Genomic DNA, 26,126 nt, shown 5'->3' with positions numbered 1-26,126 from the left:
CTCAACAAAAGTTCATTGAAAGTGTAAAAAAAAATGTGCACAGTCTTGAGCAATATTGTGACGGACTAGAGGACGACGAATCGGGAGTTGCGCGGGCAGCAGCGCTCGTGCTATATGCCCGCAGCCAATAAATCATATCATCGCCTTCTGTCATTACGTCTAGTTCTTCGGCTTGCCGTCACGTAACAATCGGTGGAGGTGCTGGGGTTCGATCCCAGTACCTCTTGTAATATGAGAGGGAAGAAACCTTTTGCACAAAATTGCGAATTTTCCGGTTGTTTCTTCATTAAAGTTTAGAATAACTTCTGGATAGCATATGCCAAGAAGAAAACTAGTCAGAAAACAAAAAACTGTTTTTGACGCATAACTATGGGCTAATCAATAAATTGATGCTCAAACGTTGTTCCCTCTCATATTGCTCATGACATGACATCGTAACAATGAATTCCAGCTACTTCCCACTCCTTACGTGATACCCCTAAGGCAATAAAATGAAATACCGTTTAAACTCATTATAGCCAATGATTCCCCGTTCTTGCTAGTTGCTGCATTTTTACAGTTGCTGTTAGCGCTCATATGTTTGTATTTCTTTGTTTCTGTGCATGCGTCCTGTGATCTGTGTGTTTAGTGTTCGCAAGATCTTCAACCCTGAAATGTCGTACCAACCAGCCGACATCCGACGGTTGTTGTTGTTAGCCTTTCAAAAGATGGCACATACCCCCACTGGGGGATCGGCTGAGAATCGGGAAGCAGAGGTTGCTGTTCACCTGTGCTGCGCACCTGTCATGCGCACGTGCCATTGGCGAGCCGGCTCAAGGAAGAAGGCGAAGAAGAAGCTAAGGCTGCGTCCGTCAAGGAAGGCCGTTTCCTTGCAGAAAGCCATGCCCGTGAACACGGTCGCAGTGGCGGCGATGGCCACCTACTACGTGGTCGTTGCGGGGCTGGCCGCTTGGTACAGCCGCCGACAAAGGGTGAGGAAGTGTTTCTTCCCCAGCAGAGGCATTCAAGACTACGACGAGCAGATGGGTCCGCGCCTGCTGAGGCTGTGTCTCGCGAACAGAAACATTCCCCTCAGCTTGGGATTCAGCTCCATGACAGGTACGGGTTCTTTACGTTTACGGTTTCTTGGGATTTAAGTCGAGAGCGACTTGAAGATTATCGCATTCGTTCCGGCCGAAACGCGTGCCAAGAACTATTTCCTGGCGTGATGGTCATTTAGTTCGCAGCAAGCATGGCGGTGCAGGATAGAGGAATACTTTGGCTAGCTGAGCTCATGTATTCGTTTAAGCTTTCCTGAGAAAACAGACAGTGTTAGAGTATTGTAATCCTTGTAGGTTAGTACTGAAGTGATCACCTTCAAAGTGCGTTAGACTGTCATAAGCCGTTTACGCCCGGAAGACACGAGTGAAGCCGCTCTTTGTATTGTGTCAAGTTGCCTTTTAGATTACCCCAGTTGTTTAATTTTGTTTCTGAGTAATTGCTACCGCTACAACTGGCATAGTGCTCTCTTTTAATTTTCTTCTGCCGAAGTGATGTGCGTTTACAAGTCGCATTTCCCCCTCTGCTCATGTCATTTACTTCGGATTCTATTCCATATTTACAGATCAGTAAAGCATGACTTTTCCTACCGCGGGTAGCGAGAGGGGTTTGCATGTTAGGTTCCTCTCCAATGCCCTATAAACATTTGACGAACATTGTGTCGTGGTAATGTGCCCTTTTCGTTGCGCCTATGTACTACTGATGACCAACCGTATTAACGTAAAATCTAAGCGCGCCGGCCTCCATTTTGCCCTGTTTTTGGACGACTTCATTTTAAGAAGGCGGAAATAAGTCAAAATTCGAAACGAATTTCGATCCTGACTGCCTTTTCTACAACCTTTGTCCGTAAAGTTCTGAGACTGGGTCTATTAAAAATGCGTTTAACATTGAAATCTTTTGGGCAGCACTCCTTTGAAATATTGTCCCTTGCAGTCTATACACAGCTTTCAACGCTTCTTGAGGTCTTGGAAACGGTTGGAAAACGCTTCTTTTGGCAGGGCTGTCAGTTCCTTTGTCGTTGCGTCTTGAATGGCCTCCACGCTCCCCATCCAGCGACATTTTAAGGCTCTCTTCACACGAAGAAACAGGCAAAAAATCGCATGGGGAGAGGTCAGGCGAGTATGGCGGATAGAGAAGTAGAGTAATGCTGTGCTTGGCGAGAAATTTTGTCACGCCGAGAGCAGTGTACGGCCTTGCGTTATCGTGTAGAAGGCTCCAGTGTCCAGACGCCCATAAATCAGAGCGACGGCGTCTCAGTGCATCACGCATGTGTTGGAGCACGCGGATATAAAACTCCTTATTCACCGTCTGCCCTTGTGTGACGAACTCGTGGTGTATGACATCTCTGACATCGAAAAAAATTATCAGCATCGTCTTTGTTTTGGTCTTCTGTCGCCGCACCTTTCTCGATGCAGGATAGCTTGTGGACCGCCATTAGGCGCTCTGCCTCTTTGAGGATCGTATTGAAAACACCAGGTTTCGTCTTCAGCAATGATGCTGTCGACGAATGCAGCATCCTTCTCTGCCTCAGAGAGCAAATCAGCGCTCACTAACCCCCACGTGTCCTTCTGGTCCTGTGTGAGGGAATGCGGCACAAGTCTGGCATTCAGCTTTCGTTTCCCCAAGTTTCCACGCAAAATTTGGTGGGATCTTGTCTTACTAATGTCGAGAGCAAGTGACAGCATGCGAACTGTAATGGTGCAGTCTTGCTGTATGATTTCCGTGACCCGAGCCACGTTGCTTTCATTCCGTGTGGTTGAAGGGCGCCCCTGCCTTATGTCGTCTTCAACTGACGTTTTCCCCGAAACGAACCTCTTGTGCCATTCGAAAACTCGCGCCCGCGATAATGTCTCGTTGCCTCAAACGTCACGAAGGAGCTCATGTGGCTGTCTTGAAGCTTCACAATTTTATGTTGACACGCTGTTCGAGGTGGACGTCCATCTCTCCATATTCACTCACAGTAGAATGCGCAGACGACTAGTTACAACGTATTTTTCTACATGTAGTGCATCTAGCGGCAGCCAGAGCAATTAACAAACAGTGTATGTTAGCCCGAAAGATGGCGCTACACATACGCACCAACATTTGTTTTGGGGAATCATTTCTAGAGAAGAAAATAAGCCAGTCTCGAAACTTTACGGACAAATATTGTAAGTTCCACGCTTCCCGTTGGGAAGAAAGTGGCAAGGGGGCTGAATTTTGCGCGAATGCTAATCTCAGCATCAACAACACCTTCACTTTCATTGCAGGTCAAGGGCCCCTTCCACTGACCTTCCATAAAACCTTTCCCGCCCCGGACTAGGCCACCTCATCCCCGTAAAGAACCTAATTTCCAGTAAAACAAGTTTTGGGGCTAGTTGGTAACTTCCTTGGTTCATAACGGCAGCAAAGGGGCGCAAACACAAGAGAAGTGCGTGTTTCTTCTCTTGTGTTTGTTCCTCTTTGCTGCCGTTATGAATCCTAACCCCTTCTACCCGCTTTGATGTGCCTTACCACTCTAAAAGCTTTCGTTTCACTGGTATTATTTCTATTATCTTGATGGACTGCTCGACATCAGTAGCTCGCATTGCACGTCTCTTCCACGCCCATTTTCTCTTCTTGATTTCGACATGGGCGTAATTAACCCGTGTTCACTCTCTAATCCACCTAGTTATGATTGCAGGTGTAATTTGTGTGCAGATGAGAAGATTCGCGGGGAGCGAATTCCTCTGCTGATGTCCTACTCTGAATCCCCACCACGCAGCGTCCTGGGTTGGAGGAGGCTACCTGAACGGCACCGCCGAGGCCGTCTTCAAGCACGGCCTCCTCAACGCTCAGGTTCCGATCGGCTACGCGATGAGCCTGGCGCTGGGTGAGCTGCGAGATGACCGAGCCGTAGCAGTGAAGCGCTAACTCGACCGAACTTTCGCACTCTTGTTTTACTTCGGAGAGATACCGCTTGATCCCCTATTCCGAGAGCCAGAAGCAGGTCGTGCTTGTTGCAACCGTCTCGCTACACAGCGGCCTGTTTATGAGGGGCTTTCTCCAAGGTACATGGAGTCAGATTTCTTTTGCCATCGCCGTTATTGCATATCGTAATTAATAACTATCTACGTTCACCCGGTGCCCAGAGAAATTGTTTTTCCCAGGTGGGTCCAAGCGACAGGGGAGGTATGGGCCAGGGATTGGGTGATTTCGAGAGTTCGCCACCTGTGGTCATCAGGTCATGCAGTCATGAAGTCATGCGAGTCTAAAGCTGTCTGCATCCAAGGGGGCAATTTGTAGGATGAGGTTTACAGCTATTGATCTCACTCTTCCTCCCGATGGAGGAGAATTCTGAAGTTTCATTTACATACTGAGTACGTTAACAGAGAGTTTCAGCGCTGTTTCGATTATAATCTCAAATCCCTGACTGTGTGGTTGAAGTCCAGCGGGGACTGGGGGCCGTCTTCTTTGTTTCCTTACACAAAACCGCCCAGTGATTTTTCCGTGGGCTTGAGGATGCTAGCAGAATGCGGTAGCCATTTTTGGTGCATAGCTATAGCGAAGAAGACTCACCGGAACTAATGGCAACGCAGCTACAAAGCAAGCGAAAGAAGGTGCATCACGATAGCCGCCTCGGGTATCCTCTCCCGCGTCCGTTTTCAGGCGGCCTGTTCTTCGCGAACAAGATGCGCTCGACGCGTTCGCTGACGATGCTGGACCCGTTCCAGCAGCTGTACGGGCGGTGGATGGGCCTTCTGCTCAGCGTGCCGGCCCTATGCGGAGAGATCTTCTGGGCGGCCGCAGTCCTCGCCGCACTCGGTGAGTTTTGCCTAATTATTGTAATTATAAGTTAATTACTCACCGAACAGGCAGTTTACAAAGGCCAGGCTTGCCCAGGTCTCAGTGGGGCTTGTATGGCAGCGCCTGGTAGAAAAGCGACAAGTGGCTTCCTCGGCTTTCCTCTGCAACACAGCTGAGAGCGCATTGGACACAGGATCCTTCATGTTGAAGCATTTATCTCAGGAATGGGCTGTGATCAATGTCGCGAACTGAAGGATTAATCACCGCAGTGTGCTTTGTAACCATGGACACTGAAGTTCCTCACTGAGCGGGCGAGCCTCAAAATGCGCGAAAATTCGCGGTGTGCGCTCACCGGAAATTGTGCTTAATGCCGCTCCGAAGGAACCAAGCTTTCCTAAAGTTTCCGGAACACTTCGAGACCGCAACCAAAACCATCACCAAGCCGGGCTGTTTAGCACCTTCTGTTGGGTCCCTAGCAAGACAGACGAAAGAACGTTATTTTGATCAAAACTTGCAGTTGGACTGAATACACAGAAATGCGTCACGAAAACGATGCAGACGGGAATCGCGTCGCTAGACTACCGCAACCCCTTCAGACAGACTTTTCGCATATATCTCTATGTGCGTAGTCCAGTTCGAGTACAACAAATCCGAAATGACATGCGCCCTAATGATTGTCGCCTATACTTACCCTACACTTTACTATACTTAGAAGCGCGCATTGGATTTTTATTTGCCGCCTGCACAGGTCAGACGGCCAAAGTGATTGTGGGCTTGAACGGCACCGAGTGCATAATCGTGTCCTCGGTTATCGCCGCCTTCTGCGCTTGCCTCGGGGGCCTCTGTTCACTGGTGTACACGGATACCTTTCAGCTGTGGACAGCGTTCGTCGGTCTTGTGAGTAGCGTCATGACTATGGCCAGTACGGCAGCTTGCCAAAAGCGCTATTGAAAATTGTACGTTTCTTTTCACGTGCTAGGGAAACCTCTCAAATGGGCAATAAGTATCAAAACCACTCCCCAACTTATCGCTTCTTTCTCTTTTTTTGTTTTTCGCTGTGCCTAATGATACGATTGGGACTGAACTGCGATAGCGCAATCTCGTCCTATTAGCACCCACTAGATAATCTGGTCACAAGGCTGCAGAGGACTATATAGGTCTTGCGTGAGTGGTAGAAATTATCCGGAGCCCTCCACTAAGGCGTCCCTCAAAGCCTGAGTTACTTTGGGAGCTTAATCCTATAAAGCCAAGCGAAATGTGTCATAATCCTATTTGCCGACCTATTCAAACCTATACACATTTTTCAATATGGTTGTTATGGAATGTCATATTTCGAAGTGTACAAAAATTTTAGGGAACGTCACTTAACATACCGGCGAACACCCGACACTTTCCGTTCATTCCATGGTGCAGTGGCTCTGCGTGCCGTTCTGCCTGAACAGCAGGACTGCCAGCTCGTTGAAGCCAAATTTGAACTTGCAAGACAGGGAGATGTTCCCGCCATTACCCGAGACGGTGGACCGTTTCCTCAGCCTCGCGTACGGTGGGATTCCATGGCAGGTGAGACGGTGCAAATGTTTCCAATGAAGAGAGATTCTGCGCCGTAAACACTGTTCCGCCTTTAAGACATTAATTGTTGCAAAAAAGACGGAAGAGAGGCATACCGGATGTAGGATCGGCATACCGAATGCCAGTCTAAAGGCTGCTGCCAGGATTCGACCCTGCGTCCTTACTTTGGCTCACTAGCCGAGCGCCATAGCCTCTGAGCCACCTCTGCGAATCCCTTTTGATTCTGTGAAGCTGTATATATATTTCTATATATTCTACAGTTCTATATATTTCTATATTTCTAACTTTTTTAAAGACCTCGGAGCAATAACAACTTTGCAGGTGCCTAACAAAAAGGCCCCAAACGGCTAAAAATTACTAAAAGTCTGCGTATTCTTGGCAAGTGCCTGTAAGTGACGCAGTACCGAGAGTAAATGGCTCTTCTTCGCCAGGTATACTTCCAGCGTGTTTTGGGCAGCGCCACTGCATTCGAGGCCCAGATGATGTCCTACGCATCGGCCATTGGCTGCCTCATCCTCGCGGCGCCGCCTGTCGTCATCGGAGCTATCTCCAGGAACACCAGTGAGAGGCCCTAGATAATCTGTTGTCTAAGGTCATGACAATCACTAATTTAGAGAGTGCCTGTGATGAAAGTGTGCTGCGATAGACTGCGGCACTTGTCGAACGCAGCACACAGCGAATGAGCGCCGCACAAGGCCGTTCCTCCACGAGGTAACTTTGCAGATTTCACGTCGGCCGGCTACCCGGGACCCTCTGATCTGCGACCCGAGGACCAGCCGAGTGTGCTGCCCTTTGCCCTGCGCTACCTGTGTCCAAATGTCATATCTGTGATGGGCATGACCGCCATCATCGGAGCAGTCTTGTCTTCAGCTGACTCCTCCGCGCTCAGCGCTTCCACGCTCATCACCAGGAACGTCTACCAGATCATCTACAGACCGACGGTAAGGTCACCTTCCCTTCACGTGCGTTCTGTAAGTACGACGATTGGCGATGCGTAACCTGGTTGCCTGGTTGCCCGATTCCATAGCCGTGTCCAATCACGACAGCCGTCGATACGATATCCCAGACATGGTAGCCCAAGAGAGCAGTGCTTGTCATTCCCCTTGACATCAAAACTCTTTCCTGGAATGGTAACCATTGTCCGCGAATAGGCGCGTTGTCGCTTGCTCGCCGTTTAAGATTTGTGGCTATCTAGCAACTAGATTTATGCCACTCCTTTTGACTCTGTAGCCGCATCTGACTCGACATGTGCCGTGCCCTCCTTATGGTACAGGCCACGGACCAGGAGATGGCCAAGGTGCTGCGATGCGTGGTTTGCATGGCCAGCGCCGCCGCCACGAGCGTCGCGCTCTTCGCGACTTCGGTGTTTGCGCTGTGGACGCTCTCAACGGAAATGGTCTACGTGGTGCTGTTTCCGCAGTTGCTCTGCGTATTCTACCTGCCACAACGGACAAACTCCTACGGCTGTATAGTCGGTGCGTTGATCAGCGGTCGCTGCTGATGGGGCGCGGTTTGGTGTCAGTAGTGATAACTTTAATGACGACGGGTTCGTGCAGGAAACTCGATCTGCCACACGTGCCGTCGCCACCTTCGAATAACACGCAACGCGTCTGCTTCCACAGTTCTTTTTTTTGTTAATACCTAATGGTTATCTTGTTAACGGTTAATGGTCAAGGCGGCACACATGCGTCCAAGAGAGGAACAGGAGGCGCCCAAGGCGGAAACGAGGAAGGCAGTGTTGTGGCTTCCTACCGTCCTTGTCACTTTTAGCGCTGTTTTTTCGCCAGTGTGACGAGGTACATTAGTCGCTCTCTAGTGACTGAAAGTCTCTTTCCTGGGAGTATATGTCGCTCTCAGATAAAAGCAGCCAACAGGTTCATGCCGCTTGCTGTATCCTAAGAAGGCCCTCGCTAGAGCTTGACATAAAGAACTGTGATCTCCTGTCACATAACGCAGAGACCATTGTTTACAATAAACGACGCTTTGTTCAATGCAGGCTTCGTTCTTGGCACCGTCGTCCGTCTCCTGTGCGGGGAACCGTCTATTGGCTTGCCCGCTCTCCTGCAGCTGCCCATGTACGACCAGGACTACGGTCAGCGGTTCCCCTTCCGTACCTTGTGCACCATAATCAGCCTCGTGTCCCTTGTGCTGGGCTCGGCGGTCGCGGAGGTCCTGTTCTCCAAGGGCTGGCTACGCAGGGGCCTCGACGTGTGTCACTGCTTCCATGAAACTCCAACGTCTACTGAGCACGTCGTTATCTCCAGCATGCACGTGAGCTCGCGTGCGATCACGCCCACGCGTGCAAGCTGCAGGTCCGTCGTTGCTGCAGGTGCCGACACAGCCTCCATTATTAAACCGGCGTCGAGGAACTCCGTGACCATCGTCGACGGCATCCGGCTCTTAAACAGCGAACGTTCTAGGAAGCCAAGCACAAGCGCACCCAGCTCTCTTCGCGCACCGAGCCAGGATCCTGTACCACGCCCGTCTGCCCTACGTTCAGGCGCACGAAAAGCCACAGACATATCGCGCGGTCCTGAGCCAACCTCGATGACACCAGCGACAGCCAGCGAAGTAGTACGGCCGCGGCCCGAGGACTTGCCAGTGGCTTCGGTGGGGAACAGACACGAGAGTGCAGAATTAGACGAGACCCGACCCAACCGTGCTTCGCCATTGCTTATAGGAAGACCTCCATCGCTGGTAGGAGAGAGCCCGCAAATATCAACCACTCTAACTGGCCGCGAAATTTTATCGGTGCTCACTCGCACGTCATCTGAAGACATCTCAGACGCAGCAGCGGCCGTTCAACGTTCCGCCGATAATCAAGTTAAGAGCGACGTCCTCTCTGGTTTCAGCAAACAAGATGATGCCTCTCGTCACAAAAAGTGTGAAGTCACAACGACGGGGGAACAAGGAGGCGAGTCCTCCGTGACCGATAGAAACATAGATGGTGCTGAGAACGCGGCAACGTCGTCTGTCTCGTTGACGACGCTAAGCAGCGCTCAGGCAGAGATCTCTTCCACCTCCTCTGCCACCGAGGATCGGACGCAAGATAAAAAACGACGCTCGAAGAAACAGGCCCGGTCGGAGCGCCCGAAGAAGCCGAAGAAGCGTCAACAGCACTGACGGCAGTCACGCGACGAGACGCAGAATTTTTCTTACCGCTTAATTTGTATTGATTTGCATTCCCAGCACTATGCGGGGGTTTTTTTGGACGATCGCGCCGTTTCCGCTATTCTGAGCTTCGCAAACTCGACACACCTGAAAAACTCTATAAGATGCTTGGCGACCTGAAAAGCGTTTGTGTGAGCTGTTCTGTGGCTCCTGCTTGTTAGTGGAATTGTAGCATGCTTGCGACGGCGCTACATGCAGCGCCTAAAGCTAGGTACGCCATGTGCCGTAGTGTGCTGTTAAGATGCATGCACTTAAACGTCGCTTTGGTTCATTAAGAGCATGACGGTGCATTATCGGGTCCCGGCACACCACTTAGCTTCCGCGCGAGTATACAGCGGTGGCCTCTGCGCTCTCATATTAACCGACGAGCAGGCAACGTCGGTGACCAGTTTCTACTTAATAGTTTCGAGGTCTTTGTGACCACGAAAATTAATGTTCGAAATGTGGCGACGTCCGTGACGCCATAGTGCTGCTAACGGTTTGACTATGTGGTTGTGTAGGCAACTCTGGAATCACTAAAACGCACCTACCTTCGGACGTCGCCTACGCTGTTTAAATGTTCTCTCTGAACAGAAGTTAGGGAATGGCTTCCGAACTGGGTGCTTTTCTTAGGGGTAGATTACAAGGACTACCCTCCATTCATTTTGGTGATATGACCTCAGCGGGCACATTGTCCGGAGAACCCGCTCCGTGGCTCGCCTGAGTGACTCTAATCAGCAAGTAAACGTAGTAGACATGGGGAATGATAGTGCTTAATTGCGCTGTAGCTTCATAGCGCGTCCAACAGATGGCGCCACGACTTAATCGGAGGAATCGGAGGCCCTGGTAGAACGCTGCCGCATTTCCGGCCGCCGCTCACTGTTGCATTTCGTTTCGCAGCAATGTCGGCAGGTGGCGCGTGGACTACATCGTAAAATCATGTCTGTCGGATGATAAGGACTGTGAAAGAGAAAAATCGTGCACAGAGCCTCGTAGGCGTGAGGAAGGAGAGCGGAGAAAAAGGGGACTGAGAAATGCTGAGCGCGTCACCTTTTTGCCGTGTGTCGAATACACCGCAACGTGCTCGATCCGGCGCTTGTCTAACTTACACCGAGGTAGCAATGTTTGCTTGCGACGTGCTTCGACGGCGAAGGTTTTCTATGCAGGCCTCGCTCTGAATCAGCCTCGGCACTTTCTGTGCTTGTTAACTGTGTTGTGACGAGCGAAAGTCGACTAAAAGCGTCAACTTTCCTGCCGAATAGAATAAAATGTCTGTCAGAGAAGCAGGCGCCAGAACATCACATATGTGTTGCCAACACATGTCGGATGTAATGTATTGGATTTAACGGAAACTATGCAGCACCAGATGTGCCTCGCAAGATGTCTTCAATTTTTATCTCTTTACGTACCTTCTCGAGATGCACAAACGCAGTTGCTTGGCACCAAAGCTTTAAACAACTAAATTGTTTTTTTTTCCTCTTAAGAACAACACCAGCAGCGAATATGTACTGATACTTCTTGGCTGCATGCCTAATATTTTTCAGTGCTGAGAGTGCCGTCATATGTGTGGTGCTGGATACACACTTGCCCAGAGAGCGAACATATTTTTTATCGCTTGTCGATGTCGACGGGCCAACGTGTCATCTGTTCGGTTACGCGACATCCGGTAGAAAGTTGACAACAGAACGCGGAAACATCGTTATCTCGTGGAACTTTCGAATCTCATTCACTTTGGGGGATCTATGTTCGGCACATCGGCATTAATTTCCTTCCCCCTTTGAGCTAGCGCTGTTAATTCTAGAGTGATTGTATATTCCATAAGGAGCCTATACAATAACTTTAATCAGTTCGACCTCACTATGCCATCTACTATAGCCATTCTGATAAGCCTAGTTGACTAAGTGACTTCCCTGGCGAAGAGGCATTTTTTAGGTCTGAGACAATTCTTAAAGTAGAAATTTTTAACGAATCGGGACAGCTTTCTTTTGAATATGGCTCCACGCAACTTGGATGTTAACTATAATTATTCTCTTATTTGACAAACTCGCTTTTACACTGGCTGGTTACAAACACACAGACACACACATCACGGAAAAACGATATCAGTGCACGTTAAAGAACCCCAGGTGGTCGAAATTTCCGGAGCCCTTCACTACGGCGTCTCTCACAGCCTTAGTCGCTTTGGGACGTTAAATCAACATAAACCAAACCAAACATCACGGAAAAACTTTTTTAATGAATTGAATAACTGAAATAAGAGAGTCTTTGTCGGCTTCAAGCTGCATATCGCAGCAATTTCTTTTCACTTGGTCTTTAAACAAAACAGCCACGCCTTGCAAAGTCAATGCCATGAACACTTACGCGGCATTCAAATATGCGTAGAGATCACTTCCGCGAACACTTTCACGAGCAGAATGATGAGTATCGGACGACGAGAAGCAACCCACCACGAGATTACTCAAGCGGCTCGAGAACAAACTGCATGCTTCAATATAAGCGCTAATTTTGCAGTCTGCGCATGCGCACACCACTAAGGCAGGCGAAATATATTGTACACATTAACGCTGCGCACGGTCACTGCATTACAATGCGTCGCAAACAAAAAATAAAGGCGCGTCATTTGCGCAGCTCTCCCGAGGACGACTAAGCAACGATGCACGCCACCAACGCAGGCGAGGGAGCCGAAAAGCGAGACACTGAGTCAACACGCAGCTTTCAACATGTGTGAAAATACTGCTGCCTACTGAACATATCACGCGCTCTGTCCATGACACACTGCTTCACGCGTCACAGCATTGCATAGCATGACAGCAACACACGGTCACGAGAGTGCTTGGCAAACGAGACGCCACACAGTACCCGCAAACCACGGCCATGACCATGACTCACACTCACATACAGCCGTGCACAACACGCGCGTGGTTTTTCACTGTTGCGCTGTCGAAACTACGGCACTAACAGCGTCGCAAGCGGGAAAAGGCAGTGTGGGGCACGGGCACAGATTTCTTTCTTACAAACACTGTCTCCTGTCGCAGCAAGGTGGCGAACACTCCAGGATTATATGCGAGTAGACGGAGAAGGTCGTCATCGGTGTGGCGTACAGGAACACTTAGGGGAAGGCACAACGTTAGTGCACGACAAAATAAAGACAACATATGTCTCCGTGGTCCTCTGTTGCAGATGACGACGTGAGGGTCTTTCTTTTTCACATATGCAACATTTTGTGACCACCATATAAGGCAGGACATCGCTGAAGCCAGCTGAAATGACATGAGCGCAGAAAAGGAGAAAAGGAGAGAGCATAAAAAACCATCCTCAATACACATCTGTGGCTTCTAACAACATTCGCGTGGAGTCGCGCTTGCGGCCAATAGATACATTGTGACAACTGCATGTGCAGTGCAGCTGTGACGCGCGAAAATATTATTCGCGTGCTAACACAAAACATTTAAGATAGGATAGGTTAGGAATAAAATGGGAAACATAAAGCCTACGCAAGTTACTTTGCCTGAGCAACTTCAAGCATTAAACGATCTTTATGTCTACTCAGTATCATGCTGGCATTTAGCTTTGGAGGTCAGATGCCCATGAAGCATGCGTCAACACGCATTCCGTGTCAGTGACGAAAAAAGAAGCTTAAGCATTTAGGTAGATTAATTTCTTTCTAGCCCATGCAACGTGCGCTTTTTATACTGTTGTCATTATGTTTATGTTTGACCCACGTTTTACTACAAATGTTTAGAGCCAGCGCTGTGAGATGTGTATGTTCACAAAGCATTAAAACGGGGGCTATTTGGTGACGCATTGTACAGAAACCGTTTACGCTCTCTCATGTTCTTCCGCTGCTTGTCTCAAGGTGCACAAACAGCAAGGCTAAACGTCAGCCAATCAACGGCTGTAACATGGACCGTTTTGTGGCTCCATGCCATCAGCAGCTACTTTTCTACAGAGAAAACTAAGTTCTAAGCCATAGAACTAAACTGCCCTCACAGCCATCAACTAGTTTTACGAAGGACTTCTTGAAGACATGAATCTTGAAGAAGCTTCCTAGTCAAAATACGAGTTCATATCATCAACCAGTGGTACTCAATGAACAAATTCGTCTCTGTCCTTCTATTCTGCCTAACCTAATCCGTCGTCCTCCCCTACGCCTGCCTCTCGAATGTATTTGCTATGTTTTATTCATTTAACAAAGATTGGATAACATTTCGTTCTTCCACATAAGTGCACGAAGGCACCGTAATCACCACGTAGATTAAGAAATGTCTAGGAATCGCTACAGTTGTTCCTAAAATCTCTTAACACACCTTGTTCACGCTTGCACAGGAAGACCCCAGGCTTCCCGACGCATGCAGGGCCACGTATAGTTGCTGATGCGACTCTCCTCAAGGCTCATTCCTCAATAAATGGATCGCGGCATGTAGAGGTCACGCTGGAAAATGACTACTGGCAAATTGTAAATGCTCGTCTGGGCACCGCCATCTTACACGCCGTTTCGTTGCCCTAAATGTCGCTTTTTTTTTCTGCTGATTTGAACCTCCATGCCACCTTTCTTGGAACATTTTCACCTGTATGGAATGTTCTCTGTACGTTTGTTCTGTGCTTCCGGATAACAACAAGCAGTGTGTGCCGAACGCCGCAACAGAAAAGAATGCGTTGCTTTCAGTGTACACTGGCAAGCAGCCTTGGCCCCTTGCCCTAGCAGCTCTCACTCTCTGCCGCAGCGCGTCTCGCTTGGAACAGTAAAACCGTGCAGACTCTGGGCGCTCGCACCTTAAGGGATTGCTCAATAATCTCTAAGATTCACGCCAGTATTCGTTGCTCTTTGCAATAGCAACAGCCACCCCTAAATCTGTACCGCGTATTAAGTGCTTGGTTGACGGAGTGGTTTTGTTGCGCGGAGCGCATCGAACTTGAAAAATACTTTGTTTTTCAGGCCTTTGTTTGAGTCATTCGAAAGCGATGAATGAATGGCGACAAAACAGTCACGAAGGCGCCGTCGTCGATTGCTGATCACTTGTGGGCACGGATGCCCAGCGAACCGTGGTCGAAGCGCGTCTTCGTCGCCTCCGGTGCACAGTGATGCGAATGGCTTCGGCCAGCCATATGGATCCCACCAGGAGAGACACGGTGCTGCTGAGGTAGAAGATGCCCTCGTAAGATCCTAGCTGATCCTTGAAATGTCCTGGGAAGAAACGAACGACCAAATACTGTTAAATTTCAGCAGAATGACTTCGCAAGAAAGGTCACGAATAGTGGTGCAGTTCATCATGACTGCAACGACTTGAGAATTAGGCGCTTGCCCTGTTCATCGGTCTCTTATCGCATCTGTGGCGCACTGCATGCCTTCGTAATAAGAATAAGAAATTAACTATTCCAACACTAAATGTTAGGCAGGAATTTAAATTGTACGCCTCCAACCCACTTCGTATCACGGATGACACGCTGTAAGAACATCAGTTGTTTTCGTTTATTATGGCCAAAAATGTATCCAGCCTTAACAGTATTGCACGAACAGCATCTTCCATCATACTTTCCAAGACAATGTCAATGCGTCATATGCCGGAGATGGAGAAGGCATCCACATAGATAGCTGATGCATGAAACTCACGCTGTCGGCACAGCAACCTAAAGTTGCAACGGGGTTGCTGCTAAACCTGAAAGTGACGGAATTCTACTGAATTTCATTGTGGTTTTTTTTTATGCATTCCCGACTAGATGTGCGCTGTTCCATTGTTCTTAAAGGTACACAAATTAACCTTATTTTCTCTGTCTGATGACGCAAAACATTTTTCTAATAAATGTTTTATATTTTTAATGTTTCTGCATAAAAAAAATGGGGCCTGTAACAACGGAATTCCGGAAGTTCATTCCTTTTGTCTGACATTTTCCCTTCTTGAACGTCTTAAGATTCTGCTTGTCGCTGCTCTATGCCGCTTCATTCGAGTTTCGAGGCGCTGTGTCGTCATCCCGGTCAGCGCTGCCTGCTATGGTTGCTATTTCTTTCCTACAGCGGGAAATATGTAGGGCATTTTTTATTGAATAAAAGGTACCAGCGTAGTATGTCGTCGACAAAAACTCTCACGTTCACGTACTGACCAAAAATCTCGAAATCAGGCCACCACGTGTCGCGTGACCAAGGTTGCCTTTGAGTAGTGGAAGTGGAATTTTAAAACGAAGAAGGGGCAAGAAGGTTGATATTGGATTATTTTTTTCCATGGCATAGCTTCCCTGTATGTTAATATATACCGTGATATTTTTACTTTCCCGTGTCCCTCCGTCCAGACAGCTGCACAGATGCACCTGTGCTAATTTTAATCTTCCCTTGCTCTGTACCTGCGCCTATCCTGCACACAGGTCCACAGGGCAGTCCGCGAACGCCATACATTTGTAATTTTTAATGAGCAGCTCTTCCTATATCGGGAAAAGGGGGAATTTTCCTGCAGTTTAGCAATCAATGTTAGGCTTTTGTGTCGGTCTTAATGGCACTATGGTAAGCGCAAGCGAAAGCAGGTAAAAGTGCCCCTTGATCTGTTCCAGACCTTTCTGTTTGGGCTGCAAGTAACTCACACCACCGCTGAAGTATCATCGTGCGTAATTTTACTGTAATATGTGCACTTACTGCAGTGTAGGATGGATAATAAGACCAGATAGCTAAATCACAACCAGGTGTTTCCCTATATTGGGACACGGGCACCAGATAAAACTTCATGCTTTATGTCAGCTGCCAGCTGTCCCACTATTAATCCTATTACGCAAGGACCTTACTTCAGCATATTAAAATAGGAGTGCGCTAACTTGAAGCAAAACTAGACACGGTGGAAAAACATAAAAACGACACCAGACTAAACATCGCGGGAAGAAATAAACGTCAGGAATGCTTAAAAGGCGGCCTGGCCCCTTTAAGGCATTCCTTCAAAGCAATTTAAATATCCCCGCAGATTTATTTTCTTGTAACGTCAACCTTTCCTTTAATTAAATGAGGCCAGCATAAAATTCTTGTGCTCCAAAGAAGAGCTTTATGATTCCTGCCTGCAAACCTTGGAGGTGAATAATCAGTGTTCTGGCACTGATGTGTTTCTAATTTATATTAACGATTGACCAACGCATGTATCTAGTAATATTCGCATGTTCGCCGGTGACTGTGTAATTTACCGCAAGGTTAATAACGCTTCTGACCAAACATCTCTTCAACACGACCTTAACCGCATCCAGGAATGGTGTGCCAATTGGTTAATGGAACTTAACCCTCAAAAATGTAAAATCTTGTCCTTCAAGCGTCGCCGCAAGCCACTTCATTTGACATAGGTCATAGCTAACGTCCCTGTACACCCTGTTTTATCATACAAGTACTTAGGCATTACCTTGTGTAGCGACTTGTCCGGGAGCACACACGCTACGAACGTCATTTCATCCGCTAATAAAACACTTCGATTTTTAAGACGTCATCTCCGCCAAGCCCCTAGACATGTGAAGTTATTAGCGCACAAATCCCTTGTCAGACCAAAATTTGAATATGTCTCACTCATTTGGAACCCGCACCAAGCTTACCTTATAAATGCGCTCGAATCAGTACAAAACAGAGCAGCCAGATTCATTCATTCATCATATTCTTACGACATCAGTGTGTCAGCGTTAAAAGCTGAATCCGCCCTAATGCCCTTATCATCTCGTCGCCGCATTGCCAGCCTTTGCTTGTTTCATAAATTTTTCCATAATTCACTCGGCCGCGCACCCTATATCGTCCCTCCGGCCCGCATATCTCATCCCACTCGTCATCCTTTTCGAGTTTCCCGACCTCGTGCCCGAACTACCACATTTGCCGCATAATTTTTTTCCCGTACGGCAGCAGACTGGAACAACCTACCCAACGACATCGCAGCCATCACATGCTCATCCAACTTTGCCAATGATGTTACCAATCATGTTTCGTTGTGTTAACACTTGCTTACCAAAATATATGTACCCACCCCTTATGTAATACCCCTCGTGGGTCTTTAAGGTAATAAAATGAAATGAAATGAAACATAGTGAATGGCCATAAATGGAGGCTGTACTGCATGGGGAAACAGGGGAAACCGTACCGGTGTGATCGGCCGCTTCTCGAAAGGCTTTGCAGAACAAATAAAGGACACCAATAGAACTTCCGATTTAGGATAACCGCCGATTACAATGTAAAATGTGCACGAGTGTTTCTTGATTCAGTGCTGCAACCACCATGTTTTGCCCTCGCGGGACACTCAGAAGAGCACACGTGTACAAGTATTCAATTCATGCCAGTGCTATTCCACAAGCATTATTCCTTTTTTTTTTGCTTTTCAGATAGTAAGAGAAAGCCTTTCACATTGGTATGTCAACATCCTGCCTCAGTAGCCGCATAGGTCTTCGCCAGCTAATCAATTAGTGATCGCTGATGATCTCTCAGAATAAGCTGCACTTGGGTCAACTAGACACATCTTGCAGTTACCTTAACTGATCGAAAGCAGCCCAAGCCGCAGCTGCTAAATTCGGCGCCTACAGACTGCTGAGTGTTTGACCGCTTTAACCGCCACCACTAAAAAAAGTATAAGGGAATGGAACATCTCTCCTTCTTCAACGAACGGCCTACAGCTCACCGCTTATAGGAAAGTAAACATTCAAACTATATAAAAAGGGCAGCAGCAGAATTAACATTTGATATCTGTAAGAAGCCTAGGAAGGGTGGAGTCGCAGCCAAAACGACTTTGCTTGGCCAGCGGAGACGTTTCGTCGGAGTAAAGACAAGCCCACTTATCGACAGCCTGGCATAAATCTGGGACTCCACCTCATATAAGGGAAAAACAGAATGATATCAGATTATTCGCACGATTTTAAAAAACCGCCTAGGCCTCCTGCCTTGCGCGTACCGCATAGGCGCGCCAAATCGCTACAGCGAAGGTCGTGGCACAGGTGTTGCCCCGCTCACCGATAATGATCGGACAGACAAGGTGACCCACGCCCATGGCGAGTCTGCAGAAGCCCATGGAGAGGCCGATGCTTCGGACTCCCACTTGGTCGGCCATGATGGGCACGAATAGCACAACCGCCGTACCGGTGCCCCAGCCCAGAAACACCACCAGCACCAGGAGCGCAGCGTACGACTCCACAAACGGCACCATCGCGCACACGCACGCCACGGTCAACTTGCTGGCGCACATGAGAGTCCGCCGGTCAATGAGATTCCTGTCCGACAGCAAGCCCGACAGGGGCCGCGAGATGGCGTCCCCGATGGCCCTCACGGAGAGCAAGATGGCGCCGTTCTGAGCGGTGAACCCTTTCTCTTTGACGTAGTCCACGAGAATAGTGAAAGTCATCATCGAGAAGGCGGAGAACGAGCATGTCACTAGGATCATGTAGAAGACGGGGTACCTCAGGAAGCTAAAATCACGAGAGTTGGCTAGTCGGCTACCTTTCCTTGTCACGTTCATCTGCACAGCAGCTTTTTCCACTTCGTTCGCCGCTCCCTTGCTACTGCTCAGCAGTGGGGCTGCATCTGCAGTGGCCGAGGCAGGAGAGCCGTTGAGCTCGTGCTTACCGTGCGTGGCACCATTCTTAAAAGCGTCTTCGTTCTGCTGGCGATTCTCCTTGGAAACGTCTGCAACGGCTGCACCAGCGTCTGCAACAGCTGCACCGGACTGCACTTCTTTTATGCGATCACCATCTCTAGACTCAGAAACGTGGCCGTTGTCATTTGCACAAATAGTGTCTCTCCCGGCACACTTCACGGACTTCAAAGCCTCTCTACCGGGACTGTCCTTGCTCGCGGCACTGCCCTTTCTGCCAGAGCTGTTCCTTCTGGCCTCCATCTCGTTCTGCGCTTGGGTCCAGGGTGGCTTCCTGTAGAAAAGAGATCCCGCAAGGCCGTGCAACTGCAGGCCGCCTGTAATGAGCAGCGCTCCGCCCAAATTGTACTCCTGGACGAGCAAAAGCAGGAGCATCGGGTAGATGAACGCCGCCAGGGTGCCGCCGATGAAGTAGATGCCGATCGCCGATGCCCTGTAGCGTCTGAAGTGGTAGCCTATGAGCAGGTCTTTAGTCGGCATGACGATTCCCTGACCTATTCCTACAAAAACGGACGAAAAAACAGATTCCTTATTTAGTACAGAATCTTTGCAGCGCTGTTATGACTTAAGCAAGGCTTGAGCAAGGAAAGCTTCTTCGCAAGCACATAAAATTGACACAGATATACAAGTATGCGTAAGCACCAACATATCCTTCTGGTCTTTGCGACATGCGCGGCATACCGCCGTACATCGATTAGAATATATGGCGCCCATTTAGACAAGGCTGCTAAGGTACGCGTACTTCTGCCAAGAATAACCTCTGACCTATGAGGTAAGAATCCAGGAGTCAAGTGCCAGGCGCGGGAACAGGAACTGAAACTTACGTCCCTGGTTCAAAGCATCCAGGCCGCATAGTTTGCGTTTGAAGAGCGTGATAGGACACCCACGACACCATTGAACTTCCAAATTTCGGCAAATTTAGTGCCCTGCTAAATGGCTTAACAGCACACCCTGTGCCATGAAAACTTTTACCCAATGATGTGCACATCGTTTACGCTCTTTCAAGGATTTATGATTTTTCTCTGCGAACCCAAAAATGTTGTCTTGCGGCCGCTAACAAAAGTAAAAAGCGATATTTAACATACCCCCACAGATTCCTTGCAAGATGATCACGGCGGTGAGGCTGCGGGCAAAGTAGCACAGAATGCTACTCGCGGCTACGATGAAGCTGCCCAACAGCGTCTGCGTCCGGAGCGACAGAAACTTGGTCAGCAGGCCCCACAGAGGTCCTGCGCGTCAAAAAATGCGAAGCATATGGTAAGCCTTGTTCCTCTGATTTCAGGGGGAAAAAACATATCAGTGGCTTGAATCGGGCCCTGTAACAAGTGGCAGCGAAGAAAAGGCAGAAAGGTAAGGACAGTGATCTGTCGCGTTTAGATCGAAATGCTGACCTTTGGATCTACACAAATGTAGCGAGGAGGTTTGGCGCGAGAAGAGTTGGCCAAGCGTTCTGTTCGCATTACGCCAAGCAAATTTTGCACAGTGACGATCGCTGCTCGTTGCACTATCTTTTATACTCACCACTGTGTAGAAGAAAGGGAAAGACGTGGAGAACAATTTTATTTGAGGAATTCAATGCTGGGCACTGGTGCAAAGAAGCACTTGCTCGGCCAGCGTTCTAACCCAGCGTTCCAACCCAGCGTTCCAAACCTCTCGAAGGTGAGTGGAGCTTTAGTCCTCGATCGACCTTCCGTAGCTTATGGCGTATTCCAGTCGACGGTGCGGAGAGAGTTTTTTTTTTTTTTTTGCTCCGCGGAACAGCGGAGCGCGTCTCAATCGGCAATTTGGATTAAGATCTCAAATTGGACTGCAACGGATATCTTGCTCATTGGAATACACCATTAGCCCTTCTATGAATGCCGCAAGAGACGCACTTATACTCGGGTTAGAAGCAAATGCCTCGTTTGGCAATGACTGCACAATCTCCATCGGCGACTTCCGAGGTTGCTAACGAAGGACACTCCAGTTATCGCTGCACGCATGTTTTTTTTTTTTTTTCAGTGCGAGCCAGTGTCTCGGAATTTTTTTGTTCAAGATGTGCGAAGGAAGCGGGAGGGCTGCTTACATAGTAGCTTTCACATCTTCGCTCCCTTGTTCGAGAGAGAGAGAGAAAGGAATTTTAATAAGGTGAAAGGTGGAGAGGTCGGCCGGTGGTTCCTTGTTTGAGGTGCGCTAATATGTATTGGCTCCCTCAATGCACGCGCTTTGCGCGCCCACTTAGGGTTGGAAGCGGCCTGAAGTTGCATCACCGGCGTGAAATTGCGTCTGGGTAACGAAACTGCGTAGTTTTCACCACCCTACGCTAGCGCGCAACGCGTGTGCGTCAATCTCACACGCTCAACCAGCCGCTTCTGAAAATTCCTAGCATGCAGTATTGAAAAGAGCAATACAACATATGTGCGCCGCGACCCTTTTCAGATATATACTTTGTTGCGCACTTGAATGATCCTGCTATAGGTGTAGCTAACACATACAGACGGGCTAGTTGGCGACTCGGAGTAGAATGCAAAGTTCAACCGCGCCTGGTCGCGTCTGTTTTGTTGCCTTACCTCTATCGCTAAACACTCGCCGCAGTCGCTCAGTGGTTAGGGCGCTCGGCTACGCAACCGGAGTGTCCGGGTTCCAAACCGGCCGCTGCGGGTATTTTACAGTGGAGGCGCAATAATAATAATAATAATAATAATAATAATAATAATAATAATAATAATAATAATAATAATAATAATAATAATTGGATTTTGGGGAAAGGAAATGGCGCAGTATCTGTCTCATATATCGTTGTACACCTGAACCGCGCCGTAAGGGAAGGGGTAAACGAGGCGCAACGCAAAAGCCACCCTTGTGCTGTGCGATGTCAGCGCACGTTAAAAGGTCCCCAGGTGGTCGAAATTATTTCGGAGCCCTCGACTACGGCACCTCTTTCTTCCTTTCTTCTTTCACTCCCTCCTTTATCCCTTCCCTTACGGCGTGTTTGAGGTGTCCACCGTGAACTGGCAGTTGCTCGCCTTTCTTTTTGCGTATACCAAGCTCGGTCACACATCTGATTTCCATGACACCTTCTTCTTTTTGCGTATACCAAGCTCAGTCACACCTCTGATTTCCATGACACCTTCTTCTTTTTGCGTATACCAAGCTCGGTCACACCTCTCATTTCCATGACACCTTCTTTTTGCGTATACCAAGCTCAGTCACACCTCTGATTTCCATGACACCTTCTTCTTTTTGCGTATACCAAGCTCAGTCACACCTCTGATTTCCATGACACCTGCTGCTTAATCGCTAGCCTTCATAAGGTGGGCGTCGTCCCCACCTGTCGCTCGTTTTTCGATGCAGTTAGAAGCTAAGGCTGCACACACGCCGTATCTGCCGTTCCGTGGCGAGCGATTACAATCGCTGGGCGAAGCGGTTTCCATTTTCCTGCTCACATGGCAGCCGGCTCGGAACTCGCCGACGACTTGAAAGGAGAAAAAAACAAGTTAATAAAGACTTGTTCTCTTCTGGATGTATTACCGGCACTTACGGAGAGGAGGACGTTTCTTGCTAGGTTTCGCAATCGACGCTGGATGAAGGTGAAGGCCGCATATGCCCCGCGCTCGCAAATGCTGTTACAGGCCTCCTTGCCCTCAGTTCATTATGCGACACGATCTCTGGGAATTAACTGCAATCTCCGGTTGCCGTATGTGAAGGTGTCGCCACTCACGTGCCTTTTTGCACTGTGCGTCTGTTATGTACTTTAGTTTTCTGTTTATTGGTCGGCGTGATACAATTACCGCAGGCGTCTGACAGTGAATCAGTAAAACCACGGGATGAAATTTGGCTTGACAGACTAGAATTGTATTGAGCTTAGATAAGTACGGCGAAGGTGGAGGTACTGATAAGCTAAAGCTTTTGAAACAGAACGATACTTAAGACGTAGTTTCTCAGTTTGTATATTTTTTTTGCAAAACACAACCGAGGTCTTGTGATAGAAAACAATGACAAGAACGTCTGTAGCTCTGAACATGGGCGTAAATAAGGTTGGGTGAAAGGTGTCTAGCGACTCTGGCGTTGCAATGGTTTCGCATATTTAGGTTATAATAAAAAATATAGGTGCACATTTATCTTTTAGGCAAATTGTTATTTCTTGTCACAAAAAAAAAGTTTAAGAATAGCAGAACGACTTATTCAACATACTGAGAGAAATTCGCCACGCTGGGTGCCTCATTTCCGCAGAGGAAAGAGTTGTTAATTGTTAATGGCTGGCACCAACATCGTTTGGTGTGACGTCAGTTGTCTTAAGCGCTGGACAAGCATGTAACAACATGCTTAGAAAAAAAAAAAACTCGATAAATCAATTTTACACTATGAAAGCCGTGGGTGCTAATTGTTTATAAGGCGCTCCAAAACACGTCATGTACTTCGCTGACATTTAACTTTCAGAATTCATCTAGTGCTTTCGTTCGACATTTGATCAATAGACAGTCGTAGATTGCTGCCAAGATTTTTTTTTTGCTTTCTTAACGGCAGAAAAAAAAATCGCAAAGAATAATGTGCGTCTTTGTCGGGTTTATTAACTGGCAGCCTTCTTTGAGCAAAATTTATTTTGTTGTAAAGTGTAATACATGCTTTGCATGAAGAGCTTGTCTAGGAAGCCGTATGAAGAAGGAGCGGCTCCGAATAACTGTTGCGTGCGCTATTTGTAGCAGAATACGAGGTAATCCAGGCGGCCGCCTGTTGCTATGGTGAACAGGCTAACACCAAAGTAATCTGCTCTATTCCCTGCAAGTATTGTACAGATTATACAGCCATATTAAATAAGCAAATGAAACGTGTGCAGGAGGTGCAGCTTACCAAGCAGCATAGCGAGGCTCATGTTGAGGCTGATGACCCAGCTGGTCCTCTCCCGGCTCTCGCCAAAAGTGGCCACCAGGGCCACGAAGATCACTCCACCAGAACGGCGCAGCAGGCTGAGCCAGAATAGGTTCCAAGCCGCAGCCGAAGCCACGAGCCAAGCCCACGGTCCATCTGGACCGCGGTGCCGGTTGTCCCAAGCAGATCCACGTCGTTTCATTTCAGGTCCATTTGAACTTGCTGCCTTAGGTGTGCACATGACCTGTATCGACTGCCTCTTCGCGATGGCGCTTTCTCGCAGGCGGCAACGAGTATTCGTTGCAGGACAGTTTCACTTGGCACGGCACATGCTACATACAAGATGCGCGAGAGGGTTCGCTGTTTGCTTCCCTTGATTCCTTATATTCGCGAGTGACATTCGCAGGCCACAGTTTCTTCTCTTGCCTAACAGGCTCAGTAACGTGCGGTACAACTAATTATTGTTGGAGCGGACAGCACTCCAACGTCTGACAACTGGGCGAGCGTCGGAGTTGTGAAGGCTGCGCGAACTTGAACCGAACGTCCCAATGAGGAATGTTTCAGTCAGTACGAACTAAGAAAAGCGCTTGCCAGCCGGTCGCAGCTTCCACTAAGACACTCCGTGGAAATTTGCTTTCGTGTGAGGAGTTCCTTAATTCAAGAAGGTCTTGGGGGCGGTATATAAAGTTTTTTTTTAACTACAGCTATTTCCTCCCAAGAGAGAAGTGAGGCAAAATCAAGCGAAACGAAGAGTCTTCATAACGGTATACTTCTTTCCAGCGGTGTGCTGTGCGGCCCTGAGAATTACCGTGAATCGCACTGCCTTCCGTTTCCCGTGGCTTCTGGTCAAACAGCGTGTCCATGATTCTGCCACTGTCGTTTAGCAGCAACGAGGCCTGCCATACTTTTAACCGAACCAGAAATGAAACTAAAGTATCGGTGAGCGTTCTTACGAGGTCGGCCGTTTCGGACAAGGACCCTCTGCCAACGATAACGCGATCCTGGCTTTTCCGAGCTTAAAGCACCACGTCACTAACACACTCTGCTGTCTCACCCACGCAGACATTCGCTACAGCATGCAGACAGTCGGGAAAGCATGCGTCGTACACCTCAAGTCACAACACCGGCAGCGGTTCCCAGCTTACTTGGTATGCCTTCCGTAGAGCGCGCCAGCGCTGAGCGAGCACAGGTGGCGAGTGCTTTTACCGCGGAATAGCGTCCGTACTCTCCTCGCCCTTCCCCTTGTCGCTATCCCGGGCGAGCGTTTCTGTGACGTACCCAGTTTCGCAGCGAGGGAAACCAGTTTTTCCGGGATCCTGCTCGCGCCTCGGAGTGGTGATGGCTGTTGTCCTTCCGGCGCAGTTACACGGGACCGATCGACGCTCCGCCACTCGCGCATGCAAATCTCCCGCCGAACGCATTCGCAGAGAGCCCAGTTGTGCAATGGCGTCACGTTACAGGCCGGAGCATCGCTTTACCGAGAATCGGGTCTTTTGTGCGAGATGGTATAATGGCGTGGAGCTCGGATAGCCGCGCCGACATCGAGGTCGAGGCAGTCAGTTGCAAAGAACGAAGTACTACGCGGCCGTAATCCGATCCGATCGCAACGTCTAGTGCGGACTGGAATGCGCCGAGATGCATGCACCGGTACCGATCTTGAAACAGGGAGGCGTGCTAAAGTACGCAGGGCACTTAGCGTCCAACGCTGTACGTATACTTTCGAAAGGCACGTGAGCGGGGGCTGGAGGTCGCAAACAGGCAATCGTACTCCCTTTTTGCTATTTCTCTCTTTTTTTTAAGGAAGTAGGCGTTATAAATTTATTAAGCAAGTGTTGCGAATTTTGTTCAGTACACGGGATTAGATAATGATACATGACAGTAAGGAACAACATAAGAAGCTCGAATTATGTGCAGATTATTGGCTTCGCTCGATTTGGCACGCAATCGGCGATCAACAAACACTTCCCTTATAAAATCGGTTTTTAGACAGTCTATAGGCTTCTTATAGACTCTATTACCTTCCTGTATACATTTTTATTCACAGTCTGTAGAGCTGTCCATACACAAAAGTTTAGTAAAAGTGTATGGCCATAAATCTATCGATTGTATGTAGACTGCCTGTATGATTTGTATTGTCTATAGACTATTCTCTAGAACTTGTCTATATCGATTCTA

At 48.5% G+C, this 26,126-nt stretch overlaps 3 protein-coding genes across 3 annotated transcripts; 2 read left to right on the top strand and 1 right to left on the bottom strand.

Annotated features, from left to right (window-relative positions):
• The first annotated feature begins 881 nt into the window (after positions 1-881).
• On the top strand, positions 882-6,723 carry LOC144119591 (high-affinity choline transporter 1-like). Its single transcript, XM_077652167.1, has 6 exons — positions 882-1,098; positions 3,782-3,889; positions 4,666-4,821; positions 5,552-5,700; positions 6,217-6,363; positions 6,694-6,723. Exons 1-6 carry the CDS (start codon positions 882-884, stop codon positions 6,721-6,723), a joined length of 807 nt encoding a protein of 268 aa, XP_077508293.1.
• An 86-nt stretch (positions 6,724-6,809) lies between these two features.
• LOC144118415 (uncharacterized) lies at positions 6,810-9,620 on the top strand. Its single transcript, XM_077651357.1, has 4 exons — positions 6,810-6,933; positions 7,096-7,313; positions 7,646-7,847; positions 8,369-9,620. The coding sequence occupies exons 1-4, from the start codon at positions 6,852-6,854 to the stop codon at positions 9,493-9,495; spliced, it is 1,629 nt and encodes a 542-aa protein (XP_077507483.1). The 5' UTR covers positions 6,810-6,851; the 3' UTR covers positions 9,496-9,620.
• A 2,083-nt stretch (positions 9,621-11,703) lies between these two features.
• Positions 11,704-24,360, bottom strand: LOC144120849 (monocarboxylate transporter 9-like). Its single transcript, XM_077653606.1, has 4 exons — positions 23,934-24,360; positions 20,189-20,332; positions 18,467-19,603; positions 11,704-14,707 (listed from the first exon to the last, which is right to left on the bottom strand). Exons 1-4 carry the CDS (start codon positions 24,190-24,192, stop codon positions 14,508-14,510), a joined length of 1,740 nt encoding a protein of 579 aa, XP_077509732.1. The 5' UTR covers positions 24,193-24,360; the 3' UTR covers positions 11,704-14,507.
• Positions 24,361-26,126: the final 1,766 nt, after the last annotated feature.

Source organism: Amblyomma americanum, chromosome 2 (assembly GCF_052857255.1).
Source record: "Amblyomma americanum isolate KBUSLIRL-KWMA chromosome 2, ASM5285725v1, whole genome shotgun sequence".
Taxonomy (NCBI): domain Eukaryota; kingdom Metazoa; phylum Arthropoda; class Arachnida; order Ixodida; family Ixodidae; genus Amblyomma; species Amblyomma americanum.
This window is presented reverse-complemented; position numbering and strand designations above follow the sequence as displayed.

What these genes read in the sequence shown, in the direction of transcription:
- LOC144119591 (XM_077652167.1), top strand. Translation starts at nt 882, where the DNA reads ATGCCCGTGAACACGGTCGCAGTGGCGGCGATGGCCACCTACTACGTG. An exon ending in GGGATTCAGCTCCATGACAG is followed by an intron (nt 1,099 to 3,781) that starts GTACGGGTTCTT and finishes CCCACCACGCAG; the next exon opens with CGTCCTGGGTTGGAGGAGGC. An exon ending in ACGGTGGGATTCCATGGCAG is followed by an intron (nt 6,364 to 6,693) that starts GTGAGACGGTGC and finishes ACAACTTTGCAG; the next exon opens with GTGCCTAACAAAAAGGCCCC.
- LOC144118415 (XM_077651357.1), top strand. Translation starts at nt 6,852, where the DNA reads ATGATGTCCTACGCATCGGCCATTGGCTGCCTCATCCTCGCGGCGCCG. An exon ending in AGATCATCTACAGACCGACG is followed by an intron (nt 7,314 to 7,645) that starts GTAAGGTCACCT and finishes CTTATGGTACAG; the next exon opens with GCCACGGACCAGGAGATGGC. An exon ending in CTCCTACGGCTGTATAGTCG is followed by an intron (nt 7,848 to 8,368) that starts GTGCGTTGATCA and finishes TGTTCAATGCAG; the next exon opens with GCTTCGTTCTTGGCACCGTC.
- LOC144120849 (XM_077653606.1), bottom strand. Translation starts at nt 24,192, where the DNA reads ATGTGCACACCTAAGGCAGCAAGTTCAAATGGACCTGAAATGAAACGA. An exon ending in CTTGCAAGGAATCTGTGGGG is followed by an intron (nt 19,604 to 20,188) that starts GTATGTTAAATA and finishes CCGTTTTTGTAG; the next exon opens with GAATAGGTCAGGGAATCGTC. An exon ending in TGTCTGTCCGATCATTATCG is followed by an intron (nt 14,708 to 18,466) that starts GTGAGCGGGGCA and finishes GTTTCTTCCCAG; the next exon opens with GACATTTCAAGGATCAGCTA.